At 35.1% G+C, this 17,856-nt stretch overlaps 1 protein-coding gene across 1 annotated transcript; it reads left to right on the plus strand.

The window, feature by feature from the left end:
- The first annotated feature begins 1,716 nt into the window (after positions 1–1,716).
- LOC110451935 (degenerin-like protein unc-105) lies at positions 1,717–16,535 on the plus strand. The gene is made up of 10 exons (XM_021500167.1): positions 1,717–2,621; positions 10,911–10,981; positions 11,324–11,481; positions 12,449–12,505; positions 13,426–13,534; positions 13,934–14,006; positions 14,319–14,435; positions 14,887–14,959; positions 15,523–15,653; positions 15,841–16,535. The coding sequence occupies exons 1-10, from the start codon at positions 1,798–1,800 to the stop codon at positions 16,361–16,363; spliced, it is 2,136 nt and encodes a 711-aa protein (XP_021355842.1). The 5' UTR covers positions 1,717–1,797; the 3' UTR covers positions 16,364–16,535.
- Positions 16,536–17,856: the final 1,321 nt, after the last annotated feature.

The following is a 17,856-nucleotide window of genomic DNA, read 5'->3' on the forward strand; positions in this document are numbered from 1 at the left end:
CGGGGCACTAACATTGTTTACGTACTCATAACAAAAAGCACATATAATACATATACATAGTACCCGGCGGCCCGTCACCCGATAGGCTAGGATACAGAGTAGATTTGTGCTAACTCTACAGATAAGCTTTTTAGGAATGTAAGAACAAAACATATTCATGACGAAAAAATCTCAAGATTTCAAGATTTAATTTGCTCCCAGACACATTAAAATTCTCCTTCTTCTTCTAATAATCTGCATACCACCTCTGGTGTATTGTCGCATGTATAGAACAATCACAAGAAAACATAGGAAAACTTACTATAGGGAAAAGTGTCAATATAATATTTAATGTTTCTTTTTGGACAAATAAGCTAATTTTCATCATATCACTATCCGAGTAAATATTGTTATTATTCTTATATCTTTCGGAAACAGGCAAGTTGACAGTTGTATAAATCCGTCTCCCGGTGATAACCTTACGCGCTACCCGATTGATTCACGTTACTTGTACGCGTTCGAACTTTTTTTTATGTTTCATAAACGAAGGCCAAACAACAGATGGGTTTTGACCCACAGCCAACACTGCTGGCTCATGACGTACCGCCGATGGGCACGTGCGCTTGTAAAACCGGACACAACTTGGTATGCCTGGATTAACAACTAAAGCATGTATTTTATGGTATTGTCGCGAATAATAAAATATAAAGTAACACATATTTCAACTTTAATGGCAGATAGTTTCATCCATATTCCATATGCTAGTGGAATTGGGTTAGGTTTCCGGAAGTTAAGTGAGAGCACTGACAAGCGGTATGAATATAGTTTGCTGCTTCTTTAAGTTTTGAACACCTAAATACCATCCTTGGAATTCATGGTACAAAACTGCCTACACATTGCCGTTCATTAGTGTGTCATATTTCACGTCAGAATCTGCATCTGAAGGTAAAGGCCATGATTTAAATGAGAAAACTGCAAATGGCGAACAGTTACAAAGTGTTAAAATTACCGCAGCTACAGCAACATCGAAATAAATCTAAATGAGCATAATAATGATACAATACTAACACAATCTTAACACAACATATCGCGCTCCTAACCTGTAAACTGGTGAAGGCTCGTTTTGATAGATGCCATAAGTGTAGATCTAAGCGTTTCTGTATTACACTATAAAGGAAAGCTCCCAGAACATGTATTACATTGCTCTTGAGCACTTTTGTAACATATTTTTTATGCAACTATTTGTCATAAACCGAAACACCCGTGTAAGAATCTGAACACCAGAGATTAAACACCTTAAATGGACAGGTGTATACTATACGCTTCTGTAGTATACCGAGATGCCGAAAAGTATGAAGCCTGATTTAGAAGAAATGAGAGTGAATAAAATTACACAACGTTAGAAATTTCAACTTCCACTGAACCCCGTTACAGCGTCAGCCAGAGTGTTTTATTACCCTCATTATGTCAACCCGGTCCGTCAACAATGGAGGGTAACCTGTAGAACTCGTTAACCTTCTCTTGACCAGGTAAGTATTACGTGTAGTGATTTTGCGGCGGCGGACCTCTAAATGTACCATTGTGTCCGTACTTACCTGTGGTATTAAACAGGTATATACTTCAAGCTGTGACCGATACGCAAAAAAACTGTCCAATCAGATACCTTCATAGCCGTTGTTCCGAACGTTGACTTTTAAATCATTGTGTAGCGATACCGCGCCTGCTTAGTAGACATCTACAGTGTACCCGGCATTAAGCAGACGACCTATACACATTGGTAGGGAAAGGCTGTAAAACACAAGGTAAAATTGATTGATAATGGATGAAGATTCGAATTCATGGCAGCACAGGTGCGAACGCTACTTTACATCAATATCAGAATCCGACGAAAGGAGAGGAGGGGGCGGAGGAGGCGGATATAACCGAATCCAAGAAGGTCCAAACATGGAATGGAAACATCTAAATGGATTAGCAAACGATGCAAAGAAGCGGTCGTCTGGCTTTTCCCGCGCAAAACGGTGGATGAGACAGTTAGACATTCACGGTTGCGGCCGTGTCGGATACGCATCAATCTTCGAAAGTGTGATTTGGATTGTTATTTCTGTTTTAGCATTCGGTGCCTTGACTTATGCCGTGTATTTATATGCAATGATTTACCTACAAACATCTCAGTTCAAAACCTTGTCATATACCATTCCACCATTTTCATCATCATCTCCAAACATAACAATATGCAATAACAACATACTTCGAAAATCAGCATTACAACGCTCTCAGAATCGTTTTCAAGGATTGCTAAATGTTTCCGCAAAGACAAATAAAATTCTACAACAGAGACAACAGACTTTGACAGCAAAGGAGCTATTAGAAAGGACAACTTTGTATGACAATTTGACCGATCTTCTGAAGAATTCCGAGCTGGCATCTCTCTATAGTGAGCTCGAGGAGGAATATTTACCCTATTCGTACATGTCCTCCCCGGATGATTACGGATCGCTGTACCTGTGGGGGTTACGGGAGGGTGTGGAGATTCTCAGAGAGGTGGTTACCCCTACCAAGTCAGAGTTACTGACTTACGGTCATCAGAAAGTTCAGTTGATTGTTCATTGCTGGGCAGACGGGAAAAACTGCAACAAAAACAGGTAAACTAGACAATAAATGTATAATTATCGTTAATCACTTCATATTCACGAATGTTTTCACTAACTATCTGTTTCGGTGATTTATTGTTTACACATTTTTTGTTTTCATTTTGTTTTCAAACCGTTAACATAAAGTGATTTACACTATTCGTAAGAAAAATTAAAGTTAGCTATAATGTTGTTTACCTTTTATACCGAACATAAAATGTCCAAAATGCATATCAACAATGTATTAATGGCTTCTGGATCTGTCCCGTTGAGAGGGCCTCTGCCAATAACAAAAAACAAATGCATACAAAATACATCAATTGACCTGTTAGTGATGTAATGTGTTTCTCAGCTAAATGACCGACAGAATAAGATGGTACCGTTGGCATCTGGACCTCTAATAATGTCATCATTTATCTGGACGTATCATTTCTTCATAATTGTGTCTGAATGAACGTAAGGAGGCAAAGTGGCTTAAAAATAAATGTCAAAATAATTAAACTTGAATTTCCTCATTTTGTTATACTATGTTTTTATTACGTTTGGTTTCGTTTTTAATTCTTTTCGTTTCGTTTTGCATTTTGTTTGGCGCTTTGCATTTGCCCCAACTTTTTGACATTCGGTTGCGTCAATGCACAACAGTTTTACACGTGGATATGGTGATATGAAAGTATGGAGTTGAGCATGTGGTGACAACTGTGTTGAAGTTAAGCGATGATACTCAGGACTAAAACTCGTGTGTCTGCTATCATACGTCTAGAACCTGGTGAACACATAAGACAACATTTCAAAAAGGTCTCTACATTCCACCCGGCCTGTCGGCTATGACGTTAAATCTAAAGAGGTTGGCACATTTACACGTATCTATCACACCCTACAGAGATTGGCAAATGTACACAGTTATGATGTACCAGAAACAGTATATAAGCTTCGTCAACTTGAGAGTAAGCTACCATTCATTTTGAGATGTTTAAGTTATATACATGTATAAACTCATGACTGGGATTATTATACTGTATACGATTAAAAACGCGTGGTTCTTGGTGCTTTAAAACGAACAACTTGTCACCAAAGCACAAAATTATTTGTGCATCCGAAGTTGATATAGAAATATAGTAGTTTATGTAACGACAGGTCAAGTTGATTATGCATTGAGCATCGGCGCTCTGGAATTTCAGTATTAATCGTATTATATGTTTACACAATGTCTGATTAAAATATTTGAAATGTATTCAGTCAGTGGTCAGGGAGTTGGCATTCGCTCTTTAATTTTGAACAAGCGCATGCCAAATTAGTTTATAAATACAAGCAGCCGACCAAGGATGATTTTATACAACGCCGTCTTCATCCTCGGCTATCCTACACAATGCTACATGTGTAACTCAGTATTCTCAGATTCACGATAATTAGTGATGTACCTGTTATAAGTAGAGTCCCAAATTCTGTGTGACGAGTTTATAATATAACCATCAGGTTTGTTTTGTTTGTGTTTTACGTCCTATTAAAAGCTATGGTCATTTAATTAAGACGTGTCAGGTTTTGTTGGTGGAGGAAAGCCGGCGTTCCCGGAGAAAAACCACCAACCTATGGCCGGTACCTGGCGACTACCAGAGCGCCGATGCTCAATGCATAATCAACTTGACCTGTCGTTACATAAACTACTATATTTCTATATCAACTTCGGCCCCTTCAGTTTATCAGCTGATCTTAGTAGCGATATACAGTAGTCCACCAGTTAAAGGGTTATTTGTTTGTTATCCTTTTTGATTCACAACTAATTTGAAATATTAAAACTCCGACTATTAGTTCCGAAGTACATCTGGCGAATAGTCAAAACAGGCACACGGCACCTGTCAAGTTAGCGTCACGGTTAAGTGGCTATATTAACCATGACCGGTCATCGGAAAGATAGTCCGACAGGGGATTGTTAACAGGTATACCCTACACGCGACGTTTTACACAGTGACGTATGAGGATATCGTATAACGTTATTATCGTATTGTGGCAAAATATGATATGGATTTTATTTGTATATCAGATAATTTAATGTGATGTATTATAATAAAGTACCAGTTTGTAAATCAAATGTCGCACGGGAAAATATCTCACGATGCAACCCTGTTGTGCATCAGTTCCTTCTTAAATTCAGACTATTCCGATACCAATGAACCAGTGTTTGCGATACTTGTCGATAAAAGGTCACTGGTATATTACTTACCAAACATGTGTTTTGCTCTTAGCTTACTAAGACTAACAATGTACACTTCTATTCAGAGACAAGCAGGAATCGTAAGTCTTGGTGTGCAAGGGTGGCATATATGTACTTGATGTCAAATTAGTTTCCAATTCATGTATCGTAAAATGAGTCTTGACGTTTCATTTAGGCAAGGCAAGCTAAAAGAAATCTTCGAGACGAGTTTCATAACTTTCTTGTGTTTGTAATTTGAATTGTATCGAATTTATGTGTGTGTGTGTGGGGGGGGGGGGGGGGGGAGTACTTGCATCTGCTTTAGAATTACACATATTTGTTAAATGCATTAAATACTTAAACGTTCAGTACGTTTTATCCCCGTATGAAATCAGCAGACTTATCGGACAGAAGGTTACGGACTAATGTAAGGGATCGAGAGAGATTATCTGCTAAATCTGAGTAAGAGGGGGGCTTTACCTCTAATTAGAGTTTGAACGTGTGTCAATAAATGTGGATATTTAATAGACAATACGTGATCATATCTGACGTGCGTAACTAAGGACAGCGAGTCATTTAATTCATACCTGGTCATTTATAAACCTTACATATAGGGCAGCTGATATACCAAACTTTGTTAGCTTGAAAATAAGTCATTTTTATTTGTTATCCTGCAATGACTTCAGAAATTTACGTAATTTTGTGTTCTCTTTAAAGTCGAACTGTGGTTGCTTTTAGACCGAAATCGTTATGATATACTGTAGATCTAATAATACATACAGGAACTTGATACGCCTGGGTTACAGTAGAAATGGTTTGGTGTATGAGATCAGGCGTTGGCGGGCTACCATAACCCGGTATACTAATATACAAATGTCAGGGTTAATGACATCATGGGTGTTGGAAATGTTTCAGACATTGTATGAATATTTCTTTACAAAACATTTACGAAACCTTATTTTTTACAGGAAATGTAAGTGAGAATGACTGTTTGACGTATGATTGGTAATTTACGATACAGCTGAGGCTGTGCGTGTAATTGTATATATGGATCATGATGTAAATTATAGATATTGGACATTATAGTATAAGAATTACATGTGTAGGACACGGCAACACGACAGGGCGTGTAGCCGCACACAAAAGTATATTTGAGGTTTTAAGTTTCTCCACAGAATTAAATCATAATACAACATTGTTCTGCATGACGATGATTCGGCATGTTTTAGAGACCAACAAATCGGTTTAGAATTAAGACGAATAGAAAGAACGATTATGCAAATATCAATTGATTTGAAAAATGGGGCCTAAATCATTATATAATAAAAAGGGTGCGGTTGTCATTTATGTCGGTCGTAACGCATCACAACTACTTATTAACATTGTAAATGAAACAGTTATAAAGGTAGGCTTCTATCAAGTCGGGTCGTGTGAAAATAAAATGCATACAATAGGATATGCTCTCCATTTTATCATAGTATTGTGCCCCTATAAAAATTACCAAATAAACTAAAGAAATGGTCCAAAGATTTACACGTGCGGTTATCTACTTCTTACAAATGACAACATCGAATTCAAACGTAAGTTAGCCACGTTTTTCTTTAAATATTATTGAAGATGTCATAATATTAATGTTAGGTATAAGCAAATATGGGTTATTCATTCAGTATCCAAACAAATTGGATTCACTACCTGTACATAGCGTTACATGTAGCTTGTTACCACTCCGTAGCTGTACACTCCTCAGCATACAGGATCACCTTACCTTCACTGTGTTGTACTACTCAAGTCCGTAATACATTGTTAATCTTCAGGAAAACATCTGTTTGAAGTGAAAGAACAAGTCGAATTATTTATTTGCGTTTCATTTAATGAATAATACGAATTCTAAACCTAAAGCCTTAATCTTCTGTAAATCATGTGTCTTCAAACGAAAAATAAGCGAATTGTCTACTTATCACTATAAACGGTAAAATTACGCCAATGAATGCAGTTCCAAAATAACTCAATTATTAGACTTTGACAAAAAATGCCAGTTCACTTAATCTGAATGTTTTATGTACAATAAACCGTTTGCATATGATCATTTTAATAGTTTAACAATCTATCCATTAGTCTAACAAGCAATCGACAGACACAAACCTCTTTATTATTTCTTTGTCGCTTAAAATATCATGAAATTGATATAATGATATGTTTGATTTAGAATAACTCCAAAATCAAATGATTTATCCTACACTAAACTTTGGAAGAGATTTAAATAATGGAAAAATTGTATATCAAATATAGAGTTTCCGAAATGCCTTGAAGTTTAACAAGATTATATTTTAAATTGGTTGAGTGATAATAAATCATTCTCACTACGTGTTCTCACCTAACACTGTTTAATCACATGATCGTCCATAGGACATAGTTTGCAGACCAAAATATTTTCACCAATTGAAAAAAAGACTTGAATCAATAAATGGAGATTAAATTAGAAACCTCCCGCAACTGATTTCAACGTCTTTTACCTGAAATGACATTAAAAAATCACTGGTTTAATCGATATTGATGTTCTTTGTTTACGTAATAGACTCGTGCTCAGTACACCCGTGTGGGTTAACAGACTGATTTGACTCCGCCGAAGGCTCGCCGACACGAACAGCTTCGATCAGTTTAGTGGGCCGGGGAATTATTGATGAATAAAAAACCAATGGAACTGTGCACGATTTAGTTTTTTAAACTTTTTAAATATGTAAACCTTAGGTCAAATGAAAAAGGATAATTATTTTAAATGAGAATTTGAAAACAACTGGATATTAAATTTGTTTAATTGATATTACAATAGTACCCCTCGCTCACGAGTTAAAATGGTATGTATCACTGGACGACATCGCTAGAAGTCTTATGATATAGATCATTATTACAGGCGCATGCATATTACACGAGTGTAAAAGTACATTATAATGCTCCCCGTCGGAAATATATAAATATCATATATATATAGTGTTATGTATTAAAACCCAAAATGAGCTTTCAACCGAAATAACATATTGAATGGTGAACGAGTGTATGACATCATAAATGATTTAATTAAAGATGAATGGCAAAACACGAATGATATCTAACGATGACTCGAGTGAAGGTCAAACTAACCAATAACAAAGAAACTCTGAAATATAATTTCAATGAAGTTAGTAAGTGGTTTGGATTCACACGTAGCCAATTTTGTTTCCCACTTATATACTGGTGCATTACAATTGTATTGCAAACAAAATGTTTTTATATAAAACATTATAGTTATAAATTATGGATCTTATCCCTCTCTTCTAAAACGCTACCACACACACAGTTCACTATTTCACCACACACGTATTTATACAATACCCAAAGAAAAGTGATAACCACGTTCGTTCATCTTTATGAGGCGTAAATAAACGATGTTACAACAAACATTCTACTCCGAAATTTCAAGGTAAAACTCTTTAACCTGTCTTATTAATAAACTTTCAAATTAACCTTTGTTATAAGTAAACTCTCAAAGGAACCTGGGGAACAAACAGGTAAACTGTCAAGTTAACCTGAGGATCAAGTTAATTGACAAAATTAATTTTTGGAATAACTAAACTGACAAAATAAACCTGAATAAAAAGTAAACTGGCAAGTTTATTAAATGTTAATTAGAACTGATTGCAACCTATCTTTACGTATGCATCTTCAATGTACCTTTCTTTGCTATAACCAAACAGCATAATGTCAATATTGCCAATGCCTTAGAACAACATTGCTTCATTGTTAATATTCTTCATCAGACGTAACATGTTCTTTATTGTTTTTTATTATATTTTAAGCAGCTTAATTCGACATAATTGAACGTTTTGTGTAGTCTGAAGTGTTTTAATAAGTAAAACTATAGAACTTGTTCTGATACAAGTTTTTTTTAGTACAAAGACGTATGCTTAGACGTAAACATTTGACTACAGTTTAGTTTCAGCTACGAAATCGAATGATTGAAGTATATATTTCCATTTAAAATTATATCATAATTCCGACTTTTGACAGCTGAAATACATTGCCCGTATTTCATACACCGACCCCTATACCAGAACATTCTGTCTTAGCCGCACCAACATACTATGAACGTATTACAATGAGGATATCAATTTTGTTACAACAATACAGCATCAGATGACCTATTTGTTACCTTTGAATTAAAGACAATAACTCTGTGATAACATTTACCATCGTCAAGGACATGATCAGATTTAACCTCATCAATGTCGCGCTTAAGATAACATTTTGTGTGTTCGAATGCTGAAAGCATATCTTTGATCGTAGGTGAGGCCTGTTGATATTGTAAACAATGTCCACTCACCGTCATTTATGTCCTGATCTATTTTAGCTTGATACAATATATCTATATAGCTGTGAACATAATACGGGTCCTGTACCATGACAGGTCCAAGCCGATGATGTGTTGAACGTATCGTGCTGATCAACACAGTATTGTTTGTGTCTAAACACAATTAACCCCACTTATCAATTATCTATATCCGGTGGTAAATGCTTGAATGAACCATTTGTTAGAGTTGGTCAAAAGATCAATTTTTCATTAAGAGATATATAGTTATGAAAGGGGTCATTCTGAGTCATGGGGTGAGACAAAGCTGTTTATGTCTGAATGACTCGTCATCAACCTCTAGAATAGGTATATATACTGGTAGTTATTCATTAAGTAAATGTCAATACAATCAATACCACTTCATAAACACAAAAGGAATTAATAATAACCAAAAGTCGATACAAAACCTCAACTATAGAAAGCAAACATCAAAATAAAAAGTAAGATATTGCGAAGCCCTACAAATGGAGGCGAAAACATGTCCATCACCATATGTGGCACTCATCATGATGGTCGTTCTCTTTTCACTTTTGATATCCCTATTTTTATCATTTCTGGTGTTGAAGATTGACAAATTTGAATGTCTGAAACCTATTACAATCGTTGCTTCATGGTATTCAACTATATCCAAGATTTCGTATGTTTATGAAAGTAGAATACAGGGCACTGTAAATAAATGGTAATCGGAATGTATGTTAAACTCATAAAGATGAGACTAGATACTTGCATGCTTACATGTGTTTTATTGACTATGTAAATTGATTTATGATTAAACAGGTGTATGTCCATTTGAATAATGTAACAAAGTGTTGTTGCTTTTGGATATAAACAAAAGATATCATGTAAACTAAATGCAAAACCAAAAACCTGAATAGGAATAAAATGTAGTTCTACAGTTCGGTTCTCTATCAACTCCTCTATCGCCACCACCATGTTCGGAGCACATACAATGTGAAGTTAACTGTGGGGGAAAGTTTTTATATCACAATAAAACAAATATAAAACGCCGATGCATCCCTTGAACACGTACGCAGTCTGTAAGTATTGTCAACTTAATGATCAAAATTATGAATAAAAATATGTAAGGTGTAATCAATAAACCTCTTAATGAAAATTATTAAATGTTAATCGTTTTGGTCAATATTTTTTAATGTATAAAACATAGCATACATTGTAAAATGCGGATTTGTTTTAAAATTAGCAGATGCATTCTCAAACTAACCAGAAATTACAATACTAGCTGCATACAATAACACACAGGCATATTTCGGACTGATACGTCGGAATAGTACGTTCGTTGGATAATTCATTAGAAAACATAACTTTTCCCTGCCAAAAACATCATAGCATGGAGTTAATTCTCGGTAATGAAAATGAGCCCTTGGCCAGGCAGATATATACGGCTATTGTTTAGAGACTTTACGAGGAAGTCAAGTACCAATGGACGTTGTTAAGACGTGTTAACAGTGTTTCGTGATTTATGATTCATAGAAATACAAAGTAATGGAAAATAGATATCCCACGGCAGCAACGTACGATGCTGTCCAACTAAAACAATAGTTCCTAGTCTTAACCAGCCCTTCTGGCTAAACTTGATTCTTGGCTGATTTGTGTTTCTCTATGAGAGTATATTATGTTTACCGACTTGTTCTAACTAAGCTCATGGCGTCCAACAGTTTTCAACGTAAATACAAACACGTATCATCAAATGTTCCCATCTGTTCTACAGGTACTTCCATGAACATCAGGATCCAGATCTAGGAAATTGTGTGACGTTTTCAAATCCAGGCAACAACATAGGTAGATCACCCATGTTTATATGTTCAGACTTTTCTGTCATTATATTTAAATGCGATTCGTCAGTAATATCCCTGTAACTATATAGCAGGATATGGTGATGACGTTTCTGAATTAAACTATTATATACTGACATCGACGTTTTGACATACTGTATCTATTACTATATTTTACAAATGCAAACACATGTGTGTGTCTTACGTTTTACTGCTTACTTTCTATTTAAATAAACCGAAAATAATATTTAGCGCGACTTACAGACCATATAATTAATTATCTATTTTGATACAACATTTTTGTTAATTATTAATTGATTAAATATATATATTTTTTGATGTTTTTTAGAAACGGTCAGCTTCCTTTTGAACGCCGAGCCAGACGAGTCCGTTGGGGAGCTGACTGCCTCTGTGGGTGTCAACGTGTACGTTGGCGAGACCGACAGTGGTCAAAATACCCTAACACTCGCTCAGCCTGGTACAGCGGCCTTCATTAATGTACAGAAGGTACGCAACGTCTGTTTATATATGATCGTGTCCATATTTGAACTCTAATCACAGCAAAGCTGAAGTGTTATATGCCGGACATATCTAGATATCGTTAGATATAAACATATCACGGAGTCTCTTCTTTAATACATAAGTTGAAGGAACACGACATAATTTAACACACAAAGAACGGTGTTGAAAGGTAACATGACTGCTATAATACCTCCAAGATTCAACAGTTTATATAAAGTATGAGTGCTACCCGATAGTAAAGAACATGAACAAACGGTACAGCAACATGATTATAATAATGAACTAAATTGATTCGCTTGATATTTTTTAGTCCGGACTATACCACCAACCTCTTCTTTTAAAACTGAATTTAAAACTAAAATAAAAGGGGAAAGACTTTAAACATAAAGGTGACCCCAACTTTTTGAATTGTGTGGATCCGTCCTTGCATACTGTGCTTGTTATAATTTTGTAAATGATCTTTTTTACGCTTGTTCTTAATACAACCGTCATATTGTCTTGTTTTGATGTTGCATCGGTTTTTGTTTTTGTGTTTTTTTGTTTTTGTGTTTTTGTTTTTGTGTTTTCGTCGCAACATTTGTATATGACGTGTTGAAGAAAAGTACATTTCTCAAAATACAAATTATGAATAATTCTTTCAGGTATCAAAGCTATAAAAGAAGTGGTAAACAGAACTATAAATTAAGCAGTTGGAGACGGTCTATAGGTCAATATGACGACTCGTGCTTCGGCATAACACGACTCTTTAATGTTATTATCTTTAATGTCAGATTAATAATTAATGGCTAAATCAAGATTATTTTTCTTTAAACGAAAAAGAGTTTATCCTTCGTTATTGGAAGTCGATTACCTTTGCTCTTTGTATATATAAGTCCATATTGCTTCTGAAACAGCAAATGATCTGTATTAACTGTTTGTTTTCATTTGAAATGCTGATTGATTTTGTTACCAGAAATCCAGAATAGACCGAAGCAAAGACTGTAGTAGTCAAGAACAATACTCACAGAAGGTAAGAACTTATATTGTGTGCTTAGCAAGAATAGCGATAACAGGTATTAGAATTATGCATATTCTCGAAATCCTTAAGGTTTATAAAATAATGCTGTCATTTCGAAGAGTCATACAAAATGTTCACACTTATTATCTCATAAAACATACTTAACAAATAAATAGATCACACTTATTATCTCATATAACATACTTAACAAAGAAATAGATCACACTTATTATCTCATGTAACATACTTAACAAATAAATAGATCACACTTATTATCTCATATAACATACTTAACAAAGAAATAGTTCACAATTACTATCTCATATAACATACTTAACAAAGAAATATATCACACTTATTATCTCATGTAACATACTTAACAAAGAAATAGATCACACTTATTATCTCATGTAACATACTTAACAAAAAAATAGATCACACTTATTATCTCATATAACATACTTAACAAATAAGTAGATCACACTTATTATCTCATATAACATACTTAACAAATAAGTAGATCACACTTATTATCTCATATAACATACTTAACAAATAAATAGTTCACACTTATTATCTCATGTACCATACTTACAATGTAACAAAGAAATAGATCACAGGTAATACCTTTTAGAATATACTCAAAATGGAAATGAGTCAGGTCACTTAATGCCACATATAACATACTAAACAAAGGAATAGGTCGCTGGGTTTTTTCAACATAATATACAAATAAAATTGCTTCTCAACAAGACAACCGTTGTTCAGTCATGTTTTGAATTCATTGATGTATAATACATTATTTGGAAACGTCAATATTTAATGCATAAGCTTCGATTTTTGTTAGGCGTTGGCGCCTGTTAGTGCAGGCAACATATACATATGATAAGCGATCGGTTTTATATGATACTCATTGTTTTCTATTTCCTCAGGCGTGTTTGAGACAATGTGTTGATGATAAGATAGCAACTTTCTGTCAGTGTCAACGGTCTTATGATGTCATAGCAACAGAACAGTGTCGCGTGGACGTCAAATTTGAAAGTAAGTTTGATGTTTGAGCATTACGGATGCTGACACATTTGTTTCTAATAAAGAAGTCAATATAAATAATATCCTGTTAATGAAAATTTAATTAAACGCGCACTTTAAAGTAATAATTAATATAAATTGTTTTCATCATCGATGCATTTTAACAAGAATATTTAAGAAATAATCAATAGATGTACATTTAACAAAGGTGAAAAATCAGCCAGTGCTTACTTTTCCCAAAAAACATTCAAATCCTGGTTTACATATATTCAATAATATACTTAATCTTTACGCGTTAAGACTATTTCAAAGACCTGTTAAAATTGCTAGTTTGGGAATGTCTTCATTTTATAATAAACGCAACGCTACCTTTTGTCGGAATGTAACTATCTTTGTTTCTTTTTTCTGCAGATGTTTGTGCACGAACAATACAGAAACTGTACTCACTCGGAAAGCTGACATGTGGTTGTCTTCCTAAGTGCGAGTATGTTTATACAATGGCTGTTACGTATTCTGTGTATACGGCAATTTTATTGACTATATTATTATCTGTATACGTTTATTTTACTGACTACATATGCATTTTTGGCCATTTTGGGGTAATGGCCTTGAATTTATCGGAGTATAGAATACTTTTACAATGCAATCGACTTGACGTCATTTAAGTAAATCTCTAAATCACATTTGAACAGATTTTTCTTTTGGGAGGGGGGGGGGGAGCCCCTGAGCTCTGCAGCGGGCATGGAAAATATGGTCCACCTTACTTACCTGTGATACTTACCATTCTATATTTCAGCCAATCCCTGTACAGTGTTGAAGCATCCTCATCTGAGTGGCCGTCCACGGGAAACATCGGCTACATAGAACAGTTCCTGCACCAACAGGGACGCAACAGTTCTCCTCACTTCATCAGGTAAGACATCCGACGTAATACCTAACACCCCCTCATCACCTAGAACGCATCACGTGTCTGTGAAGGCAATATTGTTTTGATAAACATGGTAGTATATACCTATTATTTTTCTTTAGTGACATATGTTGCAAACACCGTGTGTTACAGTATGTTTGTCGAAATGTATTACTTAAATTGTGATAGTCATTTCTCACATGACTAACGTTGTAATCCACATTTTATGCGATCTATGTTGTAATCAACATCATTTGAGGCATCACTGCGGTATGCTGTGATGAACAAAAACGTTACACGACGTATACAGTAATATTTCATGGCCAATATATCAATGTGTTAAACATATTAAATAAACATATGACAGAATGTGATTGGAAAGTTACTGACGGAAATACCTTAACTAGAAACTGATTCGTCACTTCATGTGTTCATGAACGCTGATATCTGTACACAGGAGTTCGTTGACGAAGGTGACAGTCAACTACAGGGACATGGTGGCGGAAACTGTCACAGAATCATCATTAACGGTAAGACAATATATGATGATGAAGTTACCCACTTTTTGATGGTATTAGTGAAATGGTTCCAGTGAAGGAAGCTGGACCCCTGTCCTACGACATCCCTCTGTATCCTTCTACATGTAAAAAAGACTTTTTTCAGACTACAAAATACAGAGATTTGTTACCCTACTTCAAGGGACGTAACTCTTCATCATACTTCAACTAACAAAACTATTTACCCTGATATAAGAGACATTACCTTTTTTTCCTACAACAACGCATACGGCTCTTTACCCTACTTCAAGGGAGGTAGCTCTAGATCTATATCCTAATGTAAGTCATATGGTGAGCTCTCTGCTCTGCTGTAAAGGACTTCTTAACTCTTTATCCTACTTCAAATGACAAACTCTTTATCCTACTTCAAGGGAGGTAAATCTTAGCAATTTTATAAAATCAAAAATTGTGGTTGCGGGTTTATTGATCGTGAATGATAAAAAATAAATAATGAAATAACTTCTATTTCAAAACAATTACACTGGCATATGAAAAGAAAAAATTAAAATGTAGAATTTAACTTTTCGTCTTTACAGCTATTGGATCTGTTCGCTAAGATCGGTGGTATATCAGCCATATTGGTGGGGGTGTCGGCCATCAGTATACTGGAGGTTCTGTGGTTCGTGGTCAGGCTGGTGTCACACGGATGTCGGCAGATGATCAGACGGTACTTTTTTCTTTTATATTTTTGGAGAGACTCCTTGATTGACATCACGTTGGAATTTTACGAAAATAATAATAACTGTTTTAGTCTAATATTGCCTTTGTTTGAAGCATTAGCACGAAAGTATTCTTTTGATGATAACCAAACCCAACATCTTCACGATAACCAATTTTCATTACTTTTATCTCAGGTCTAAGCAAAGAGATACTATACATCGGTTGGCTGAATCCGACGTCACTTCAATCACGTGGCAGGCTTATCGTCACAAACGAAGAGAGGAAGTTAAGAACAACAACACTGCTCTCACCAAACAGGCCGTACGACGAAACAGTAGCCGACAAAGCCGACAATCTCTACCCACAATTACAGAGGAAAACAAACACCGGAAACTCGCAAACGGCCATCTTGAAAACAATCTGTACTCACACCCATTGGAACGCACAGGACACCGGCGTGTATACAATAACTTAGTCAAAGCTGAGCGTACACCTGGATCAGAATTTCCAGTTTTCAATTCTCTTAATGAATTTCACCGTCCACGATGTTCTACACCTGACAACTCTGACCATCTCAACAGTCGTCTGCTTCAAATGGATGGCGGGAACGCACATCATTATCCACATCAAGGTAGAATCGTGACCCCGGCTGACGCCATCCAACGATACGGGCATTCAGCAAGCAAATACATATGTAGCGAAGGCATCTATTTGTAACATTGTTTTTCCTCCAATGTATGTTTTCAAAGAAAACACATTTTTGTCATGAAGTTTTATCAAGTTTTACAATTTAAGACAGTATCACGTTTTGCTATTTATTAAACACTATGTTTTAAGTATCACTTAGCCTACAAACCTGTGATATCATGAGTACATTTATGTTGAAAAATAAAATTTAGTATTTGAAAACAATTTGTTGTTTAATAGAACATACCTGACAAGACTTAGAAGGGATAATGTTGTTTACAGGGAAATGAAAAGTATGTACAATGTTTTTGAGGCGAAGGTATGTATTCCGCGATGAATGAATAGCAACATGAGAAGAACGATAACTCATAGAATATTCGGTTAGGTTACAACGTATTGTGGTATTTTGGTAAGGTTGCACCACCGATAACAACTGTTAAAACAGAAATTGACATAATGAAGTAATTTGGAAACAAAGGAAGCGTAACCATATCGTTGAATAAGATGATTTATTCTTTGTAATACTTCAGTTCTGGGACCCACCTAGGTTCATTACATCAATACCTGGATATCCTTACTGTCCAATGTATTGTTAACCCCGCTGAGCTTAAGCTGGTAAACAGTGTAATTTATCAAAAAGAAATCGTTGTAAAAGAATACTCTCTGATATTTAACTTTGACTGAGATTTGAATAGCATTAGATTATATCCATGGGTTGCTGACTTCTCTTTACATTATGACGTTAACGTTATAGAATGTTTTGTCTGCAGTGTAAAGTTAATACACCTAGTAATATCTGAGAGCGAACCCATCACATCACAAGCCCGTGTATCGTTATGCAGCTCAGTAAACAGTACACGTACAAAGATTGGCAGAACATATTGCAGAAAGCAAGCAAATCTACAAAACTTTCACCTGGAGTGAGGTGATATATATAATACCACGCAAGAACACAACTAAACACAAAGTATTAAGATTTTAGACAGGTGATCATGTCTGGTTGGCAATTCGTTCATGGAAATAGCCGATGTTACAACAGAAACATCTTTGAACATTCGCACGCGACCCGTTTCTGCAAAATTTGGCCATAATATACACTTTTCATGAATCATGCATACCAAAGACAATAGAGTATCGTTGTTGTAATGTAAAATATAATCTGTCATTTCAGCTGCACGTGTGTGATGAGACATTACAAAGATGTAATCAGAAATATTGTGTTCACATGAATATATCCATTGCCAGGTAATAGCAGCCATACCTAGACCTAGGTAAAATATGTATATTTTGATGTACACCTAGGTAAAATGTGTATATTTTGATGTACACCTAGGTAAAATGTATATATATATATATTGATGAACACCTTGATATACCTAGGTAAAATGTATATATATATATATATTGATGTACACCTAGGTAAAATGTATATATATATATTGATGTACACCTAGGTAAAATGTATATATATATATTGATGAACAGTTAGGTAAAATGTATATATATATATATATTGATGAACA

The sequence above is a fragment of the Mizuhopecten yessoensis genome, unplaced genomic scaffold, assembly GCF_002113885.1.
Source record: "Mizuhopecten yessoensis strain PY_sf001 unplaced genomic scaffold, ASM211388v2 scaffold6307, whole genome shotgun sequence".
Taxonomy (NCBI): Eukaryota; Metazoa; Mollusca; class Bivalvia; order Pectinida; family Pectinidae; genus Mizuhopecten; species Mizuhopecten yessoensis.

Bases quoted from the DNA above. Each gene is read 5' to 3' on its own strand.
- LOC110451935 (XM_021500167.1), top strand. From the start codon at position 1,798: ATGGATGAAGATTCGAATTCATGGCAGCACAGGTGCGAACGCTACTTT. The intron at 10,982-11,323 runs GTAGATCACCCA...GATGTTTTTTAG, and splicing joins AAATCCAGGCAACAACATAG to AAACGGTCAGCTTCCTTTTG. The intron at 11,482-12,448 runs GTACGCAACGTC...TTTTGTTACCAG, and splicing joins CCTTCATTAATGTACAGAAG to AAATCCAGAATAGACCGAAG.